At 36.6% G+C, this 18,039-nt stretch overlaps 2 protein-coding genes and 1 long non-coding RNA gene across 3 annotated transcripts; all 3 read right to left on the reverse strand.

Moving 5' to 3' along the window:
- Nucleotides 1-590: 590 nt before the first annotated feature.
- On the reverse strand, nucleotides 591-9,448 carry LOC110931388 (disease resistance protein RUN1-like). Its single transcript, XM_022174785.1, has 8 exons — nucleotides 9,290-9,448; nucleotides 7,268-8,455; nucleotides 7,101-7,166; nucleotides 2,923-3,141; nucleotides 2,104-2,808; nucleotides 1,441-2,017; nucleotides 1,300-1,364; nucleotides 591-797 (listed from the first exon to the last, which is right to left on the reverse strand). Exons 1-8 carry the CDS (start codon nucleotides 9,446-9,448, stop codon nucleotides 591-593), a joined length of 3,186 nt encoding a protein of 1,061 aa, XP_022030477.1.
- A 4,052-nt stretch (nucleotides 9,449-13,500) lies between these two features.
- On the reverse strand, nucleotides 13,501-16,453 carry LOC110928883. The gene is made up of 5 exons (XR_002586721.2): nucleotides 16,064-16,453; nucleotides 14,722-15,917; nucleotides 14,517-14,638; nucleotides 14,183-14,418; nucleotides 13,501-13,811 (listed from the first exon to the last, which is right to left on the reverse strand). It is a non-coding gene; the product is annotated as an uncharacterized LOC110928883 (long non-coding RNA).
- A 654-nt stretch (nucleotides 16,454-17,107) lies between these two features.
- LOC110931389 (toll/interleukin-1 receptor-like protein) lies at nucleotides 17,108-17,593 on the reverse strand. Its single transcript, XM_022174786.1, has one exon. The coding sequence runs from the start codon at nucleotides 17,591-17,593 to the stop codon at nucleotides 17,108-17,110; it is 486 nt and encodes a 161-aa protein (XP_022030478.1).
- Between the last annotated feature and the right edge of the window lie 446 nt (nucleotides 17,594-18,039).

The raw sequence follows: 18,039 nt of genomic DNA on the forward strand, positions 1-18,039 counted from the left end.
CTCCGAAATTTATTACTTGAACTACATCATCCACTTGACCGAACCACATTGGTTTACTGTGATAATGTTAGCGCCATCTACTTAGCCGGCAATCCGGTCTAACACCGATGTACAAAGCACATCGAAATGGACACACATTTCGTTCGTGAGAAGGTCGCCAAAGATAATGTTCGGGTTCTCCATGTTCCCTCACGATATCAAATAGCCGACATTTTTAACAAAGGTTTGCCAAAGGTTCTATTCGACAATTTTTGTAACAGTCTCAACATCCGCGATCCTCCCGTTTCGACTGCGGGGGAATATTAGAATAGAGCTTGACAGTTGGCAAAATATGTATCCTTAATTGTATCTTTATATTTATTGTAATTAGCACAATCATAGAGGCATAATTGTAGGAAACCAATTCAATGTAACGACATATAATTGTGAGAAATATGGAATGAAGACACAGAGAAACATTCTCTCAATCTCTTACATGCTTCATGGTAACATATAAAATTCATCTTTTTCAAACCCACCAAGTACAAATTTTGGAAAAGGACAGTTCTTATTTGGTTTTAGGCGTGCAAAATGGTTGAGCCACCTCTGACTTAAGCTGTAAGTCTGACCTCAGCCATGATACCAATTTTCTTTATACGTTCTATCACTTCTACAGGATCAAGATGTTCGGGACGTCCAGCAACGATTAGGATTCCTTTTCCGCTGGAAACAGATTCAACGCCAGAAATTGAACCTACCACCTCAAGCATCTTCTTGTTTTCTCTTTCACTATTTAATCTAACTCGTAGCACAATTTTCTGGAATGCACATAATGAAAAATGAGTAAACAAAAAAATTAAGAGGAAAGGATAATCAGAAGCACAAAAGGAAAATGTATAAATAATTCTTATAAAGAGGCTACAAAAGGGAAAATGCACTCTCTTTAAATCCATAATAATATGTTCACAAATAATCACAAAATATAGCCTTCATTATATATCTATATTTGCTTCTGTTATCTTTGTCTACGTATGTATCTCATAGAAGATGTGGACAACAAATAGAACATTTTAAACACTTTTTGTTTGTTTCCAAAAACATGCATATATTTGCCTCAGATATCTGATATAAGAATAAAAAATCGTTCACACAAAACTAATTGCCGTTAATGCCAAAAATAATAATAATAATAATAATAATAATAATAATAATAATAATAATAATAATAATAATAATAATAATAATAATAATAATAATAACAATAATAATAATAATAATAACAATAATAATAGTAATAAAAAGAATATGGTACACACGTACTTTGGAAAAGTCTGGTTTATAACTTCCTATAGGTCGCTGAAGCGTTTTTCGCCATCCGTGTGACTCTGTAAGAATTTGCGCAATTATTCAAATCTTGAAATAAACTGAATACATCCATAAACAACTCAATCAGGAACTTACCTGGGTAGTCAATGTTATCACCAAACACCCAAGTTAACCAACTAGAGGTCATCGAACCAAATATATCACAACGGCAAAGATAGTAGGCTCCTGGGGTCACCTCGAATTCAGACAGATCTCCTCCAATCACTTCTTGCACTGTAATGGTGCTTTCTTCATTCTCTATTTCACCATCCATATACAAAAAACTGGCACTACATTCACTTACAGTCATCCCATGATCCACATATATATTCACACTGACTTCATCACCAGCATCTAATATTTTCCCAATTGGCCAATAGCTTAACCACATAACATCTTCATCAACTCTGGGTTTGCAATAAACCACAGGATTGTATACCCAAGTAAGCCCCTTGGTCCTGTTGCTGATTTTGACAAACACACACCGCTTATTATCCACACCTAAAGATCTGAATAAGCAACTTACATTTAATCCTTGGATCCTGTATTTCTCATGAAGATAAGGCACCCAGAAGGATAGGTCCGATGATGATGACGTATACTCATATGAAATCATGATTTGATCCATTGTTCCTTGCAGAAAGGTGCTCGTTATACCATATTCATACAACATCTGCACCACATAAAATTATGTTAGTCATATAGATATGTGTTTTTGTGTGCTTATAAATACATATGCTATATTTTAAGAAAGATAACCTGAATTTTCCCATCTATTTCTTTAGTAACCTTATAACTAACCAGGTCCACCTCATCATATTCGTATTCTTTGATCCAATGCCATTGTTGAATTAGATCTACTTTATCCACTTTTGCTAAAGGTACTATTTTAAAAAGGCCTTGAACTTCAGACAGGTTGGAACAACCTTCATAAGAAAACTCTTTCAGACTGAAACGACCTGATTGGAATGTAATACTCTCTAATGATTTACACCCATCTACATTCAACTTCACTAGCGTTCTTGGCATACACGGTAGAGACTTTAGGTTATGGCAAGAAAGTAAGGAGAGTTTCCGAAGCATTTTAAGCTCAATTCTCTTGGGCAGGTACTTAAATGGATTATTAGATAAAGTCAATTTAAATAACGATTGTGCCCGGAATACTACATGGACATCATTGTTATACTCAAGGTCACAACAACTAAGATCCAAAACCCTTAATGACTGGGGTAAGGAAAGCAATGGTTGAATTTCATTTCGTGATGAAGCCTTCCAGAGTTTGGTGCAACATGTCAAATACAAATTAGCAAGGCTCTCAAGGTATCTTATAGAATTACTAAGATGTATCAGACGACTACAGTTTCGAAGCTTCAAAGTCTCAAGTTTAGGGAGTTGGTAGAGATTGCGGATGCGGGCAAGTTTGTAACAACCATCAAGATTTAGTATCTTGAGTGAATTAAGACCCTGTTCCAAGAATAAAAAGTTCAGATCATATTATATAGTGAAATGAAAACTGTCCAAAATAGTGAAGCTAAAAGATTGGGTGATAAAAATATAAAAAAACTGAATTCCTTATACCATGGGTACTTCAAACGTTTCCATGTGTCCGAAACGCATATCTAGAGCCATTAAGCTGCTCATCAATAACCCAGATGGCATTGTTTCCAAATGACATCCATGCCACCACAAAAATCTTAACGCTGGAAAATTGTTGTAGGACCCAGTAAATCGCACATATTTGAGCTTTAGCAATTTTAGGTTGTCCATCATTGCAATTGAGCTTGTTTTAAGAGCTGCCTGCAAGTTTAGTAAGATGAGTTGAGTCCAAGTAATATGGAATAAATCTGTTGGTCAACATTGTTGCCAACGTATTCCATGTAATTTCTGCTTTTAGAATCATCGAATAAGAGAAGCCTTCTTTACCAACAACTATCACAATTCTTTAGTTACAGTTGTGACCTGTGATCTAGAGAACAAGGAGCTAGTAGAACGAAAAAGGACAACATGAGAAATTCCCTATCATTTAGGTTAAGGTGATGATGCAAGCAATTTCAACGACTTTCTACACTTTGACTAAAGCAGCAACAATAAAAAGAGAAGAATCAATAGCTTTAATGGCAACCCATAGAGGAGACACTTTTATTGCCAAGAATATTTATGAACACGCAGTTATAAACAATCCAGATAATAAACCAAGAACGTTGAAGCTATGATTTAATGTACGTAACTTGAATACACAGACTTTAATTGTTTATATATAACCCTTGGGATAGGGATGAACCGACGCAACACATCAGAACCGAGGCATCCCTTGACATATTTACGACTTCAAAATTTGAAGGTTTACGCCCCTCACCCTTATGCTTAACCATACTACACCTACAGCCCTATACGTGACCTATACTACACTTATATGATACGATAACTATACGTACTATAATACACATATACCCTATACAGCATCTATACTACACCTATAGGTCTATATAGGATCTATACGACACCTAAAAATTATACAGGACCTATACTACACCATAGGTCTATACAGGACCTATACTACACTTATTGCCTAATACTGGATCTATACTACACCTATAGGCCTATATGGGACCTATGCTACACCTCTAGTCCTATACGAGACCTATACTTCACCTATACTCCTATACGGGGCCTATACTACATCCATAGCTTATACGGGACTTATACCACACCCATAGGCCTGCACGAACCCTAAACGGGACCTATACTACACATGTAGCCCTATACGGGACCTATGCGATACTATAATATATTATACTACACTTATAGGCCTATACGGGACCTATAGTACACCTATAGACCTATACGGGACCTACAGTACACCTATAGGCCTATACGGGACCTATACTACCCCATAGCGGGACATATACTACACCCATAGGCCAATACGAGACCTATACCACTCCTATAGCCCAATATGAAACCTGTACTACACTTATATGATAAGATACTATAGTGTACTATACTACACCTATACACCTATACAAAACCTATAGGTACTACACGTTTAGGCCTATAGTAGACTTATACTACATTATATGATAATACATCCACAGCCTATACGAGACTGATACTATACCATACAATACTTAACATTTGTATTAAAAGTAGTTATTATCTTATTATAAAACTTAGCAAAAACATTAAATATTATTTAAAAGTGTTTGTAAAAAATAAGAAATTAATTGAAAAACATTAATATACGCTTGGTTTAGGCCTATATGAGACATATATGAGGGACAAAAAAGATCATTTTACCCCTAATTTGGGCTACGTATAACCTCAAATCAGGGGTAAAATGGTCTTTTTTGCCTGAACGCCCCGTATAATCCTATAGGAAGCAGATACGGGGGGCAGGTTTGGTCAATAGAAACCATTTTACCCCTGGTTTGTGCTCTGTATGGCCGTTACCTGGGGTAAAATAGTATTTGTTGTCCGTTGTATACGCCTCGTATAGGACTATACCTTGTACAGGACTATACGTGGCGTATATATGGATTTTTACGAACATTTTTATATAATATTTATCATTTTAGCAAACTTTTATAATAAGTAATTTATAAAAAGAATAAATAAAGAATATTGGTAAGTATGATATCGTATACGTCTCGTATAGACCTATGGATGTAGTATCGTAGGGTGTCCTATAAGTCCGGTAAAGGCGTAGCATAATATAGTATCCTATCATAAAGTATAGGTGTAGTATATGCGACCTATACTACACCCATAGGTCGATACGGGACCAATACTACACTTATAGCCCTATGCGAGACCTATACTACACTTATATGATACGATACTATAGCGTACTATAATACACCTATGCCCTATACAGGATCTATACTACACCTATTGGCCTATACAGGATCCATACTACACCCAAAAACTATACATGACATATACTACACCATAGCCATATACGGGACCTATACTACACTTATACGATACCATACAATATTGTACTATACTACACCTATTGGCATATAAGGAATCTATACTACATTTATTGCCTTATACTAGACCTATACTACACCTATAGGCCTATATGGGACCTGTGCTACACCTCTAGTCTTATACGAGACCTATACGACACCTGTAGTCCTATACAGGGCATATACTACATCCATGGGCTTATACGAGAACTATACCATACCCATAGGCCTATACGAACCCTAAACGGGTCCTATACTACACATGTAACCCTATACGGGAGCTATGCGATACTATAGTATACTATACTACACTTATAGGCCTATACGGGGGACCTATACTACACCTATAGGCCTATACACGACCTATACTACCCCCATAGCGGGACCTATACTACACCCACAGGCCAATGCAGGACCTATACCTATAGCCCAATACGGGACCTATACTACACTTATATGATATGGTACTATACCATACTATACTACACATATAGGCCTATACGGGACGTATACTACAGGCCAATACAGGATCTATACTACGACTATAACCCTATACGAGACCTATACGATACTATAGTGTACTATAATACACCTATTGGCTTATATGGGATCTATACTACATCTATAGGTCTATACGGGACCTATACTACACCTGTAGGCCTATATGTGAGCGATACTACACCTATAGTCCTATATGAGACCTATACTACACCTATATGATACTATATTATACAATACAATACAATACAATACAATACTATATTACACCTATAGGTATATACGAGACTTATACTACATTATACGATACGGTACCGCGTCCATAGCCTATACCGGAACTATACGAGACTTGTACTATACCACACTTAACATTTTTTTTTATAAAAAAGTACTTATTATCTTATTATAAATCTTTGCTAAAACAATAAATATTATATAAAAGTGTTTGTAACAAAAAAGAGAAAAAAAACTTATATACGCCTAGTATAGCCCTATACGAGGCATATTTGAGGGCCAAAAAAATAACATCTTACCCCTACTTTGGGTTGCGTACAACCCCCAAACTAGGGGTAAAATGGTCTTTTTTTTGTCTATACGCCCCGTATAGGTCTATACGAGGTATACAAGATATTATATGACATAAAAAGAGAATATCTTAAAAATTGAAAAAGGTTACTTGCAAGGATTTAGAACCATAAATCCAGCTAATATCCCACCAGTAATTCAATTAGCTAATTCTTCCTAGATTCACGTCAAAACCCATATCAATAACATGTCAAATAGAAGCTTACAATTAATTAAATATTCATAGTTAATTCTTAAAAATTATCACAAAACAAATGAAAGAACGAATATATATTAGCAACAACAAATGAGAAAGAAGTCTCAAAGCTTTTTCTTCTTTTAATTGATAGGATTAGAATTAACATTCTTAGGTAAAAAAAGAAAACATAGCTGGCATCTCAGTGCGTCAACAATTAGGACATGAGCAGACGCACTCGACTATCATGGTGAATGTGGCCTTTTCAACAACAATTAAGCAGGTGGCATGCTAGTTCTAAGCAATATGAAACACCATTAAAAGCTTTTTACTAGGAAGGAGAAAAGTATTACTTCACCAAAAAAGATAACTACCCTAATTATAAAATTTGTGGCGAACCCGTTTGATCTCCATAACCTAGAAAAGTTCCTTCCAATATATATCGATGCATGAAACTTATCATCCTATTAAGAAAATCTTAGTAAATATTGTCAAGGACCAAACAATAAAGTGCTTAATTTTCTTACCTGTGAACTCGTAACTTGCTTAACCTCTAGCATGTTAAGTGCAAGACCTTCAATTTTATCTGTACCCTAATGAATAAAGAGATGAAATTAGAGAATGCTAGTTGAAATAGAGGATTATAAAATGAAATATTCGCTTAAAGATTAGATACACCTATGAAGCATCTTACATTTCCTTTTTTCAATATACGATAAGATTCATCATCATGGCATACTCTACTACGTTCTGCTGGTTGTTTTGACTCTTCATACACTATCTTTCTTCCCATATCTTGAAGTAGTCTAGGCATCATTAATTTGCCGGTATCATGTGAAATAGTAAGCAGACATCTATTAATGAGTGCGGTGATCCCAGATCTTGCATGCATGTCATCCCCCCATATTGTTACCATGTCTTTGATCTCACCAACAAAGAAACAAGCAATATCCAGAAACAACTCTTTGTAACTGTCAAGTTGTAAGCAATCGAAGCTCTTTCGCATCACATCTTGAATTTTACGATCATGATCTCCTTTAGATGAAGTAAATGAATTGATTCTATCTATCCAAATATCTATCATGCTATTTCTTTTATGTGAGTCTTCATCACTAAGAAATATAGAAGATCCTAATACTTTAAGAGCCAATGGATTTCCTTCACAATATTGTGCTAGTCGTTCTGCGAGGTCCTTAAAACCTTCCATAGGAATTTTGGATCCGAAAGCATGCAAACTTAAAAGTTCTAACGACTCCAAATCATTCAACAATTCGAGTTTATGCACCCTACACCTCCAAGATATGGACCTAAACCACGCATCTATATCTAGAAGACTTGTGGTTATTATGATCTTGCTTTGTGAAAGGAATGCCTTTTTTCCAAGTAAGGTGCTTAATTGGTCTGGGTCATTAATGTCATCAAGAACAATAAGCACATTTTTCATTTGCAAGACCTCCTCAATCTTATGTGTACCCTCAGAAACACCATGTATACTTATTTTCTTCCCCCCTAAAACATCTTTGAGAAGTTGTTTTTGTAGCTCAAGTAGATGTTCTTTGTACTCTATTCCAATGTTTTCAACAAAACTGCTGCTATCAAAATCTTCCTTGTATAAATTATAAATGTGTTTTGCGAGTGTTGTCTTGCCACTGCCTCCCATGCCACAAATCGCTATAGCATTGTATTGCTCATTTTTCAACCAAGAATCGATAGCTTTAACTCGAGTCTCCATCCCAATTATATGGGTTGGAATGCTCAGTTGTTTCAAATCTAATTTAGGAAGAATCTTGTCAACCACTTGCGTGATAAAGTCTGCCTCAGAGCTTGAACTAAGAAGGAAAAAATATAGCACATTCAGTACATAACACTTGCGTGATAAAGTCTTAAGAACATAAGAAATGCAATGTTATACTGTAATTATTGTTGGAACACCACAAATCTGTGTAAGATTGAGTGTAGTAGTTATAAGGTAATTAAGGAATTTGTGACTAATGCTTAACAGGATTCAATTAGTTTGAGCATCAGTTAATGGGGGAGACTGTAAGGAATCAAATAATGTGCTTGATGCATATCAAAAGCACTTCCTGTGCAAAGTCAAAGCAACAGGCAAACCATGGAGGATTAAGCACAATTTGAGTGATTGTACATAAGTGGCACGCACTGTTAAGGATGCACGCACAATGTTATATACCGAGGAGGCTTTGGAAGAACAAGACATGGAGCTATAAATAGGGTCTTACCTTGTTATTTGTGTTTATGTGTTTGTAGTGAGGTCACCAACCCTAGGGGAGCTCAGCTAGTGTTGGCATGGGACTTAAACGTTGTATGTATGTGTGTATCTATAAATTCGACAATTTGTGATGACTTGAATTGATTAATGAATTCATATCCTACTTCTTCATGAATCTTGTTGTTATTTATTATTAGTTTGTTAGATTGATACAATCTCGCACACTTCTGTCTCTATAATTTGGAGATTCAAGCTTGATGTTCTTGGAGGTCTAGATTTATATACGTGGTATCAGAGCTAGGTTAATTGAATTAACTAATCTAATGATAACTGATTATTCGATCCTGCCCATCTTTCCCTGTCTCCTTCCCTGCTTCTTCTTTTCCCTTTGTTCATCTTTCTTCCATCGATTCCTCTTCACAAGACCACTATTCCATGAGTGGATTAGCCCATACGATTGCCATCAAACTCTCCTCATCAAGTTACCTTTATTAGAGAATCTAGATGCTTCCAATTCTGTCCATTCAACGGCCTCTCCCTCACATCAATGGCACCAAATCTGCTCCCCCAAACACCATCACTCGAAATGATAAACTGGCTGAATGTGGAATACGTCTCCTGGTTAGCCGCTGAATGACGCGCCATCATTCTTCAAAACACCTCTCCAACAGAAGATTTTGAGATTCATTCCCCACTGATCAAATACCCACCTTCCAACCGAAACAACGTACCTTGACCAAAACCTTAACCAACCCAAGTCGATAGTCCATGCCGCATTTGCATGGATGAGACATATATATATATATATATATATATATATATATATATATATATATATATATATATATATATATATATATATATATATATACTGACTCATCCCCTCACTTTCCAAATTCCCATCAACCACACTCCCGTTTCCCCAAAAGACTCGATGTCCACAAACTTTACTCCCCTATGCACCCCAACCTCCCTTACTTCTTCCTAATCCTCAACATCTCCACTTTCATCCATACCCGTCCTCCTCCAGCACGGCCTCCTCTTCCAACCCACCCTTTGATCACCTGAGCTAAAGCTCGGTTATTTACACTATGCTATCAAGCAGACTTATCACACGCCTTAACAGCAACACTTCTCGATCAGAACTTCTATCTTTAATCAAAGGCATGACTTTAAGGAATTCGGAGATGCATACGACGAATATGAGAGTTACGGGGTAATCAAGGTAATAGGCAGGTGGTGAATACGGGAGTTTCTAACGGGTATAACATGGGGTATGGGTTTGTAGAAAGAGTGAATCAAAACACATCTGGGTATCGACAGCAAGTTCATCAACCTGGTCCGATTAACCAGTAACCAATTTATGCAGGACCCAGAGACATTCTATTGCCTTCACCGGTGCATCAAATGCCGGTTCAACAAAGGCCACTTCCGTGGAATCTAGTTCCACCGGTAAACCAACCTGAAGGCATTCCTAGAAGATACGATCGAGGACCGGTGCGGGGAATTGAGAGTCACTTTAAACTAGCCATCGCTAAGAATCCCTCATCGGTTATGATTCCTCAGCTACGAGGCTGGTCATTTGAGGTAAGAGCTCAGTCTATTCAAAGCTTGCCAAAGTATCATGGTTTCGTTACGGAAGAACCGTAGTTGCATTTGCATATCGCAGCGTGCGATGCTTGCTGCAACACCATTGGGGGTCAAGGATTTACATCCGATGATATGAAATTGGTACTATTTCAATTCACATTAGAAGACAAGGCACAAAAATGGTTTCATACTTTGCCTTCGGCTTCTATTTTTACTTGGCCCGAAATGCAACAATTGTTTTTGGATGAATTTTACACTCCTCACAGGACTAGTGATGCTCGAAGGAACATTAGGAACTTCCAACAACAATCAGGTGATTTATTTTATGAAGCATTTAATAGGTTTAAGATGCTATTAAAAATTGCCCACATCACAGTGTACAAATGTGGGAATTGCTTAATGCCTTCCATGAGGGGTTACTACCAGAAGATGCATGGGATTTGAGCTTGATATCAAATGGTACCTTTGGTTCAAATTATGAGCATGTGGATTGGGACTATCTAGAGAAAACAGCGAGCACTTCAAAGTGAAAAGTTCAATCTTCAAAAGAGGTCGGCACGTGACGGTGAGACCATTAGATAATGCACCAAAGATGGGGGTACAGATGCTTATATGTGGGCATTGTGGAGATTTAGGGCACATTGCTGATCATTGTGGGTAGATATGATGAGGTGAGTATGCTGCAAGGAAATGGAAACAAATATTCGGGTTTCCAAGGTGGTAACCAATCTTTCCAGCCTCGTAATCAGAATAACTATCAAGGGGGCAACACTTTTGGTTATCAAAGAAGCTATTAGTAGGGTATTGGTCAGGGTAATAATGAGATCATGGAGATGTTGAAGGCTATGCAGCAAGTAATGCAAAGGAGAAATCTACTGGATGACGCAAGGGCCCAAAAGATGAAATTCGTGATCAGGCCATCCAAACATTGACGACACAGATGGGACATTTAGCTATTGAGATAGCTGTGTTGAAGAACCAAAATGGGAGGTTGCGAAGTGACACTCAAACGAACCCCAAGAGTGTAAAGAACATACCAGTCAGCGAGGTAAGTTTCGTTCCTAAAACCTAGCTAAATGATAAGTTTTTAACTTATTCTGTTACTCGAGTGATTATAGGTGTGACTGAAATAAGTGTGACTAGTGCTTATCAAAAGCATTTCGCATGGAAAGTCAAAGTCAACGCACAAACGATGGTGGATTAAGTACAATGTGATTGATTGTGTGTAAGTGGCACACCATGTAAAGGGTGCACGCGTAATACTCTTTCAGAGGTGGCTTTAGAAGGACAAGACCTAAGACAATACATAGGGGCTTAATGTATGTATGTGTGTGTGTGTGTGTATAGCATGCATGCATGTATGACTTCAACAATTTGTGATGAGTTGATTTGAGTAATGAGTTCATATTATATCCTCATCAAATTTGTTTTGTTGATTATCAGTTTGTTTGAATGATTTGATCTCAATCGTGATCCATCTATTATTCGTGATCCTCCAATGGCCAACTATGCTTAGGCTCGATCTAGTGATCTACTGTAGGCTCCACATGGTTAGGGTCGTTCAAATCGCACACCGCTCGTCGCTTGCTCGATGTTCGCTCGGAAATTGCTCTGGAAATGCTCGTTCGATTTGACGCTCGGTTGTAACGAGCCGCTCTGCTCGGTTCGGATCAAATTATTATTTTTAATTAGTATATATATACATATACATATATACTGTTTTATATTTTCCATTCTATTAGATTTTAGTCCACTATATACAAATTTACAACTATATCTATACGTACTAGTCCAATCATGTTATTAAAAAAAATTAATATCAAATCTAAAAGTTAAACCCTAAACCAATAAACGACAGTCTGCTCCTCACCTCAATGTTTCATGTCGTTACCTTAAGTCGATTGTCTACACCCATCATGTTCGTTAGTTTTAGTCTATCAATAAGATCACTTTTTTTCTTACCACATGTACATAAATCAATACAATTAATCATTACAACAATTTGCTAACAACTTACCTTGTCAATTAAAGATATAGTATATGGTTTCTTGTAAATTGAAGATTTTAGAGTGTGCAGGGAAAGAAAGTTTTGTGCGAGTGCATAAAATTTTCAGAAGTAAATAATTCATTTATACAAAGCGTATACGATCTTTATACAATTGAATAGGGTTATGGCTTTATTTATATTGCGTGAAGCAGTGCCTTCGTAGAGACATGCCTCTTCTTGTTGAATAGTATTTTTCTGCCTTGAAATGTTGTTATTTCAAGGGCTTGTTGATTGATAAGGGCGTAGATTGAGGAAGATTTAACTTGAAGGATTGCAGATACATTTTTTGGGAAACTTCAAGTAGCTTTGATGGAGTTGCTTGGAAGCTAAAAGTATATATTGAAAGCTTGTAGATGAGAAGTGGTGATTTAAAAAAAATCAAGGTGATAATTAAGGGGTGTACTCGAATAGGACATTAAACAAAAGATATTCCCACTCTCTCTCTCTCTAAATGAACAATTGATTTTCTCTCTTAACTAGTGGTTTTGAAACCGGCGCGTTGCGCCGGGTAATTCCCCACACTACGCATTCCACCTCGCGCGAGGCGGTATCTCTCCGTCCTCGAGTTGCACTATTTAGTTGACTGGTATTGGTTCGGCATGTTAGGGTACTGGAATAAACAGGTCTAGTTCGAGTTGCACTATTTTGAGTGCATGCGGGTTTAAGTTGACGTTGGTAGCACAAATATAAATAAACATCATGTTCAGGTTACGCAATCCCCCCCACACACTCATGTTCAGCTTTGCAATTTCCTAATAATCTTAGTCTTTCATAAAGAGTGTGTTATTTTTACCAAATTAAATTCCTATTTGTTATGTTATAAAACTTCTGTTTGTACCCTTTGTAATATGCAACTCCTCTCCATGACTCCCCACTAACAATCCCACTGGAAGCTTGATCCTCTTCCAAGGGCGGTGTTCTTATGTAAATATACTTTGCACACAACCAACAAAATCCTTGTGAATCTTCAAACTGAGCTACATATACATCTCAACAACAAACAAAATTGGTGAATGTTAATGTTTTCGCTTCTTACTCGCGACAGACCAACTTACACCCCTTAAAATAAATATGCATGTCTTTCAATAGAGGAAAACCTTCTGTCATATGCGTATATAACTATAAACAAACATGAAGAACATGCTAGTTTTCTAGTGGTGATACATGTTAAAATTGATGATGTGTATACCTTCGAATTTGAATATCAACCTTACGAAGATTCATAGCTTGTCCTAGATTTGCCATGGCACCAAAAGCTGTTCCGCTTAGGTCAAAATGGAAGGGAACATCGTTGCATCCACACGGGCATTCATCAGTTATTGTCACTGTAACTGGTTTGGTAGAGCAATAAGGCACTCTACTGCATTTGATCTAGTAAAAAATAATCACAATAAACATAAAATTGATTACTTTTGGATTAATTTCATAACTTATTAACTAATCACGGAAATTAAAATAATAAGAGCGGTACACATAGAAATTAGTTATTGTTTTTGCAACCTTTCAATTTTCACAGTATTTATTTAGCCTTAACATTTTTTTATTTATAGCGTTGGTTTATTTTTGTTTAATCGACCCATTTACTTATCGATTTGGGTTGTGCTTTTATCCCAAAAAGGAACTGGGTCAGAGCTCTCCCAATGTTTAAATCATTTTCTTAAAAGAATTAATTATTATTGGACAATATAATTTGTGTAATCATGTTTAACTCACAAGTTATATTTAGCTGCTCGTTTTCCCACCTTTAAGTATTAGTTATGGCATTCGTTTTGTCTTATTCATGCCATTGCCCCCATGATGAGCTACCAGAGGAAGTCAACTCTATCATCCGGGAATGAATGATCAATATTGAAAGTGAACCCGAATTGCAGCAACCTGAGAATTGCTCGAGTTTTGTATTTCTTCTTACCACGAACATGGGTATTTTTGAATTCCAATGATTTAACAAACGTAGCCATTTCTTTTTCTTGTACCAAGCCTGAAGAAAAACATAATTAAGTTTAACCATATTAATTTTACAGCTTCATTTAAAGAATCATGTAATTACTAAAAAAAAACCAAAAAATATTCACTCACATTAACCATTCGTCCCGAGTAATCTAGTTGGCAGGGGGGTCGTTGATGAGTTCCCATGCTATGATTGTGTTTTCGTTTTTGCAAGGGAATTTGGCGATTGTATTTACTCTTGTAATAACTCTCTGCAGTCATAGTTATACATATTAGTAGCTATATAAACATATTTACATACAGTAAACACATATTTTATAACCTTTTTACTTACTTAAACATGGTTCTTGTAATACCCTGTGACTACCATATTTGTGTAGAAATCGTCCTCATTAGTCATTTCTGGGCTGAACTCCGGAGTTTCTAACCCGCTCAATGTATTGTGGTCTCCCACTAAAGTCTTTATAATTGTTTACAAAACTTAACACCAAACACAAAGTTACCAGGCTTGAAGATCATATCGTACAGGGCAGATATGATACTGTCCATCGTTCCAGGCTCCAGATCCAAAAGCACAGCGCGTGAAAGAAACTATCCGTCGCTCACCTTATTGTATTAGATGTTGATCCACTCAATCAGATTATACAAAACAACGATTTAAATGCCAACACATATAAAACATATGAGAACTAAACCAAACAATAATGATAAATTTATAGTTCATAGCTGTAACTGTAAGTTTCTAACAATCAATTTACATTAATCAAAAATATATCATAGACCACCTTCCATAATTCTTTGTTCTAAAACCATTAATTTACTTAATGTTCAAGTACCAAGAACCCGACCGACAACACCCAAACGGTGAATCGCCTCTGCAGCCGACATTTTTTCCCTCCAAATCACCATTGCCAACCTCAAAGGCAACATTTAATCGATTCATGAGGCTCAGAGAAAGCAAAAGTATGAAGCCACCATGGCTGCAGTAGGGGTTGCAGGCGACAACCTGCCATCCTCCATAGCTGCCACGCCATGGAAACATAGTGACCGAATTTTGATAACTCATCACAGCCTCGTGTGCACCAGGCACCAAGCAGAAGTGGATTTTGTCATGCCTCATATCTTCCAACAAAGACCTATTATATGAGATAACATGCATATGAGTAATTTATTATTGGTCATAGCAAAATCATCCACACAATTCCTTCATATTCACAAGTTATACATGAATAAACAAACATACGGTTGTCTTCAGGTACTAAGGTCAGACAAATTGAAAGACCTGCAGTTTTGACAGACATTACCATCGTGGGGATGTTATATACTGTTTGGTATAACCTGTTAACATGTGAGGTTATCTTGGAGGGAACTCTTAGATATTTATGTTATTTTAAAGGGGATGTTATTCTGCATACCACCCGTAATAATCAAAATCGAAGCACACCGAATAAATCAAATAACCTCGAATCAGTTGTAAACCCTCACTGTTACCTCAAATCCACCGTCAACTTCGTCATCAACGGCCAACCCCTAAATGCACAAAACACATATAAATCTCCACGAAAACACTCATTCAATAATAGAAAACCTAAAAAAGCATGATCACATACACCTGAATACATAAATCATTAGTATCGCTACATATCAAATTGATGACAAAGCAGTTAAAAATATACCTATTCAGAATCAGATCTGTAACTATCGCTTAAGCCTTTTACGAATGAAAATCACGATGAAATCTTCAACCGATCTGTTTAAAACGGCTTCTAATCGATTTGCCGGTGAACGTACGACGGTTGCGGTGGCGGAGGGAAAAGTAAACCGGAGCGGGTGGAAATGAGATGTCATTGAGAAGGGGCGGTGGGTTTTTGGATCCCTGGCAAGTGTGTTCGCAGAAGAGGGGACCATCACCACCGGTCGATGGCCGGACGGAGAGCACCACCCGTTCCTCCATCACCGTCGCTCAGCTCTCTCTACCTGTCTAAACCTTTGTCTCTCTCCTGCTCCTCTCTATCTCCCTAATTTGTGTGTTGATACTGAAGAAGAAAATAGGATGGGAAGAGGTGGAGGAGGAGAAGACGCACACGTGTGTTGGGTTAAATACCTTAAATGCCCCTAATCTAAAATAACTGTTCATTCACTTTAATTTTTATCATATGTTTTTATCATATGTTAATTTTTATCATATGTTAATGCTTGCAATTCCCCAATACAAGTTGTACGGTTTGCAACATATTGACTTTTAATGTGATTAAAATAGTTTTGAGTGATTAGTTCTTATAGAGTTTTCTGAAAAACATTTTGTATCAAAGTGATGTGTATTTGAATCAAATAAAGAGTTCTTGACTTCTTGTGTTTTTATCACTTATGTTAACTAGTAATTGTGGCATATACATGGTAATAATAACAATGGTAATACAAAGTATGGTTTAACATTCTTACAATGGCTTCAAGGAAATGATATCGTCTCAAAGTTTTTAAATCAAATCTGCTTTTGGTAGAAGGTTTCTTAACAAAAACCAAGATTCCCATTAATTTTTTTGGCAATGTTAGCATTTTGGTATATACTTTTAACTACTAACTACTAAGGCAAGAACTGCGACTCCCCTAATCAAATTCAACCTAAGCACTTGTGAAATTATCTAGCACTGGATCCTGAAAATTTATATGGCATAATAGATTCCTAAGCTTTGAAATATAAATAAGACAAGGGAGTGAAATCATATATACCCTGAATGAACCATGCCAGTCAAATTAGCCACCTTGGTTAGCGCATCCTTCCAACGCCTCACATCAGAACGATTCGCCTTTGATATGGCTATAGCGAACCTTCCTCTTTGGTTCCTAACATCTGATGGATCGACGTAATAAAAAATAGGTAAAACGTAGTGATTGCAAGTCCTCCTTTGCTCCAGGATCAACCAAAGCTCATTCAGGCACCACCTGGAATTCGCATAATTCTCAGATAATACAACTATAGAAGCCTTGGATTTGGTTATTGCCGTCTTGATTTCTGGCTTGAGCTCTTGACCTCTGTCAATTTCATCATTGTCTCTAAAAGTGCGAACTCCTACACGGAGTAATGCATGATAGAGATGATCGGTAAAAGTATGACGAGTATCTTCACCCCTGAAGCTTAGAAACACGTCAAACCTATTAGCATGTTTATGATGTGGGTGTGAAGTAGACAACGAGGTAGAAGCCATTGAATTACTCGAGTAGAAGTTGAGAACGGAAGGGGGCATGAAAAGTCAAGTTGTCTTCTACGTTGTGATGTATTACTAAAATATATAGTTTCGATCATATGCAATTATTCAGATATTAAATTAAAATGATCATATTATTGTAAGATAAATATAATGAGAAATGATTATAAAAAAATATATTCATAAAAAAATTAATAATCGCTGACTTTTATCGGGTCACTGAAGTTTCTATCAAGAATCTTAATGCATCAGGCGTAAACGAGTTAAGCCGTTTGTGAGCTCAGCACATTAAAAGTTTGTAACGAGCTGAGCTGAAATGATCTCTAACGCCTAAAATAAACTCTTTTAATGAGGCCAAACTTCACTTACGGAACTTAAGTTGGCTCAAGAGCCTTACGAGACCCATTATTGATAGATATTTTACTTAATATATAATTATTATCTAG

Source organism: Helianthus annuus, chromosome 9, assembly GCF_002127325.2.
Source record: "Helianthus annuus cultivar XRQ/B chromosome 9, HanXRQr2.0-SUNRISE, whole genome shotgun sequence".
NCBI lineage: Eukaryota > Viridiplantae > Streptophyta > Magnoliopsida > Asterales > Asteraceae > Helianthus > Helianthus annuus.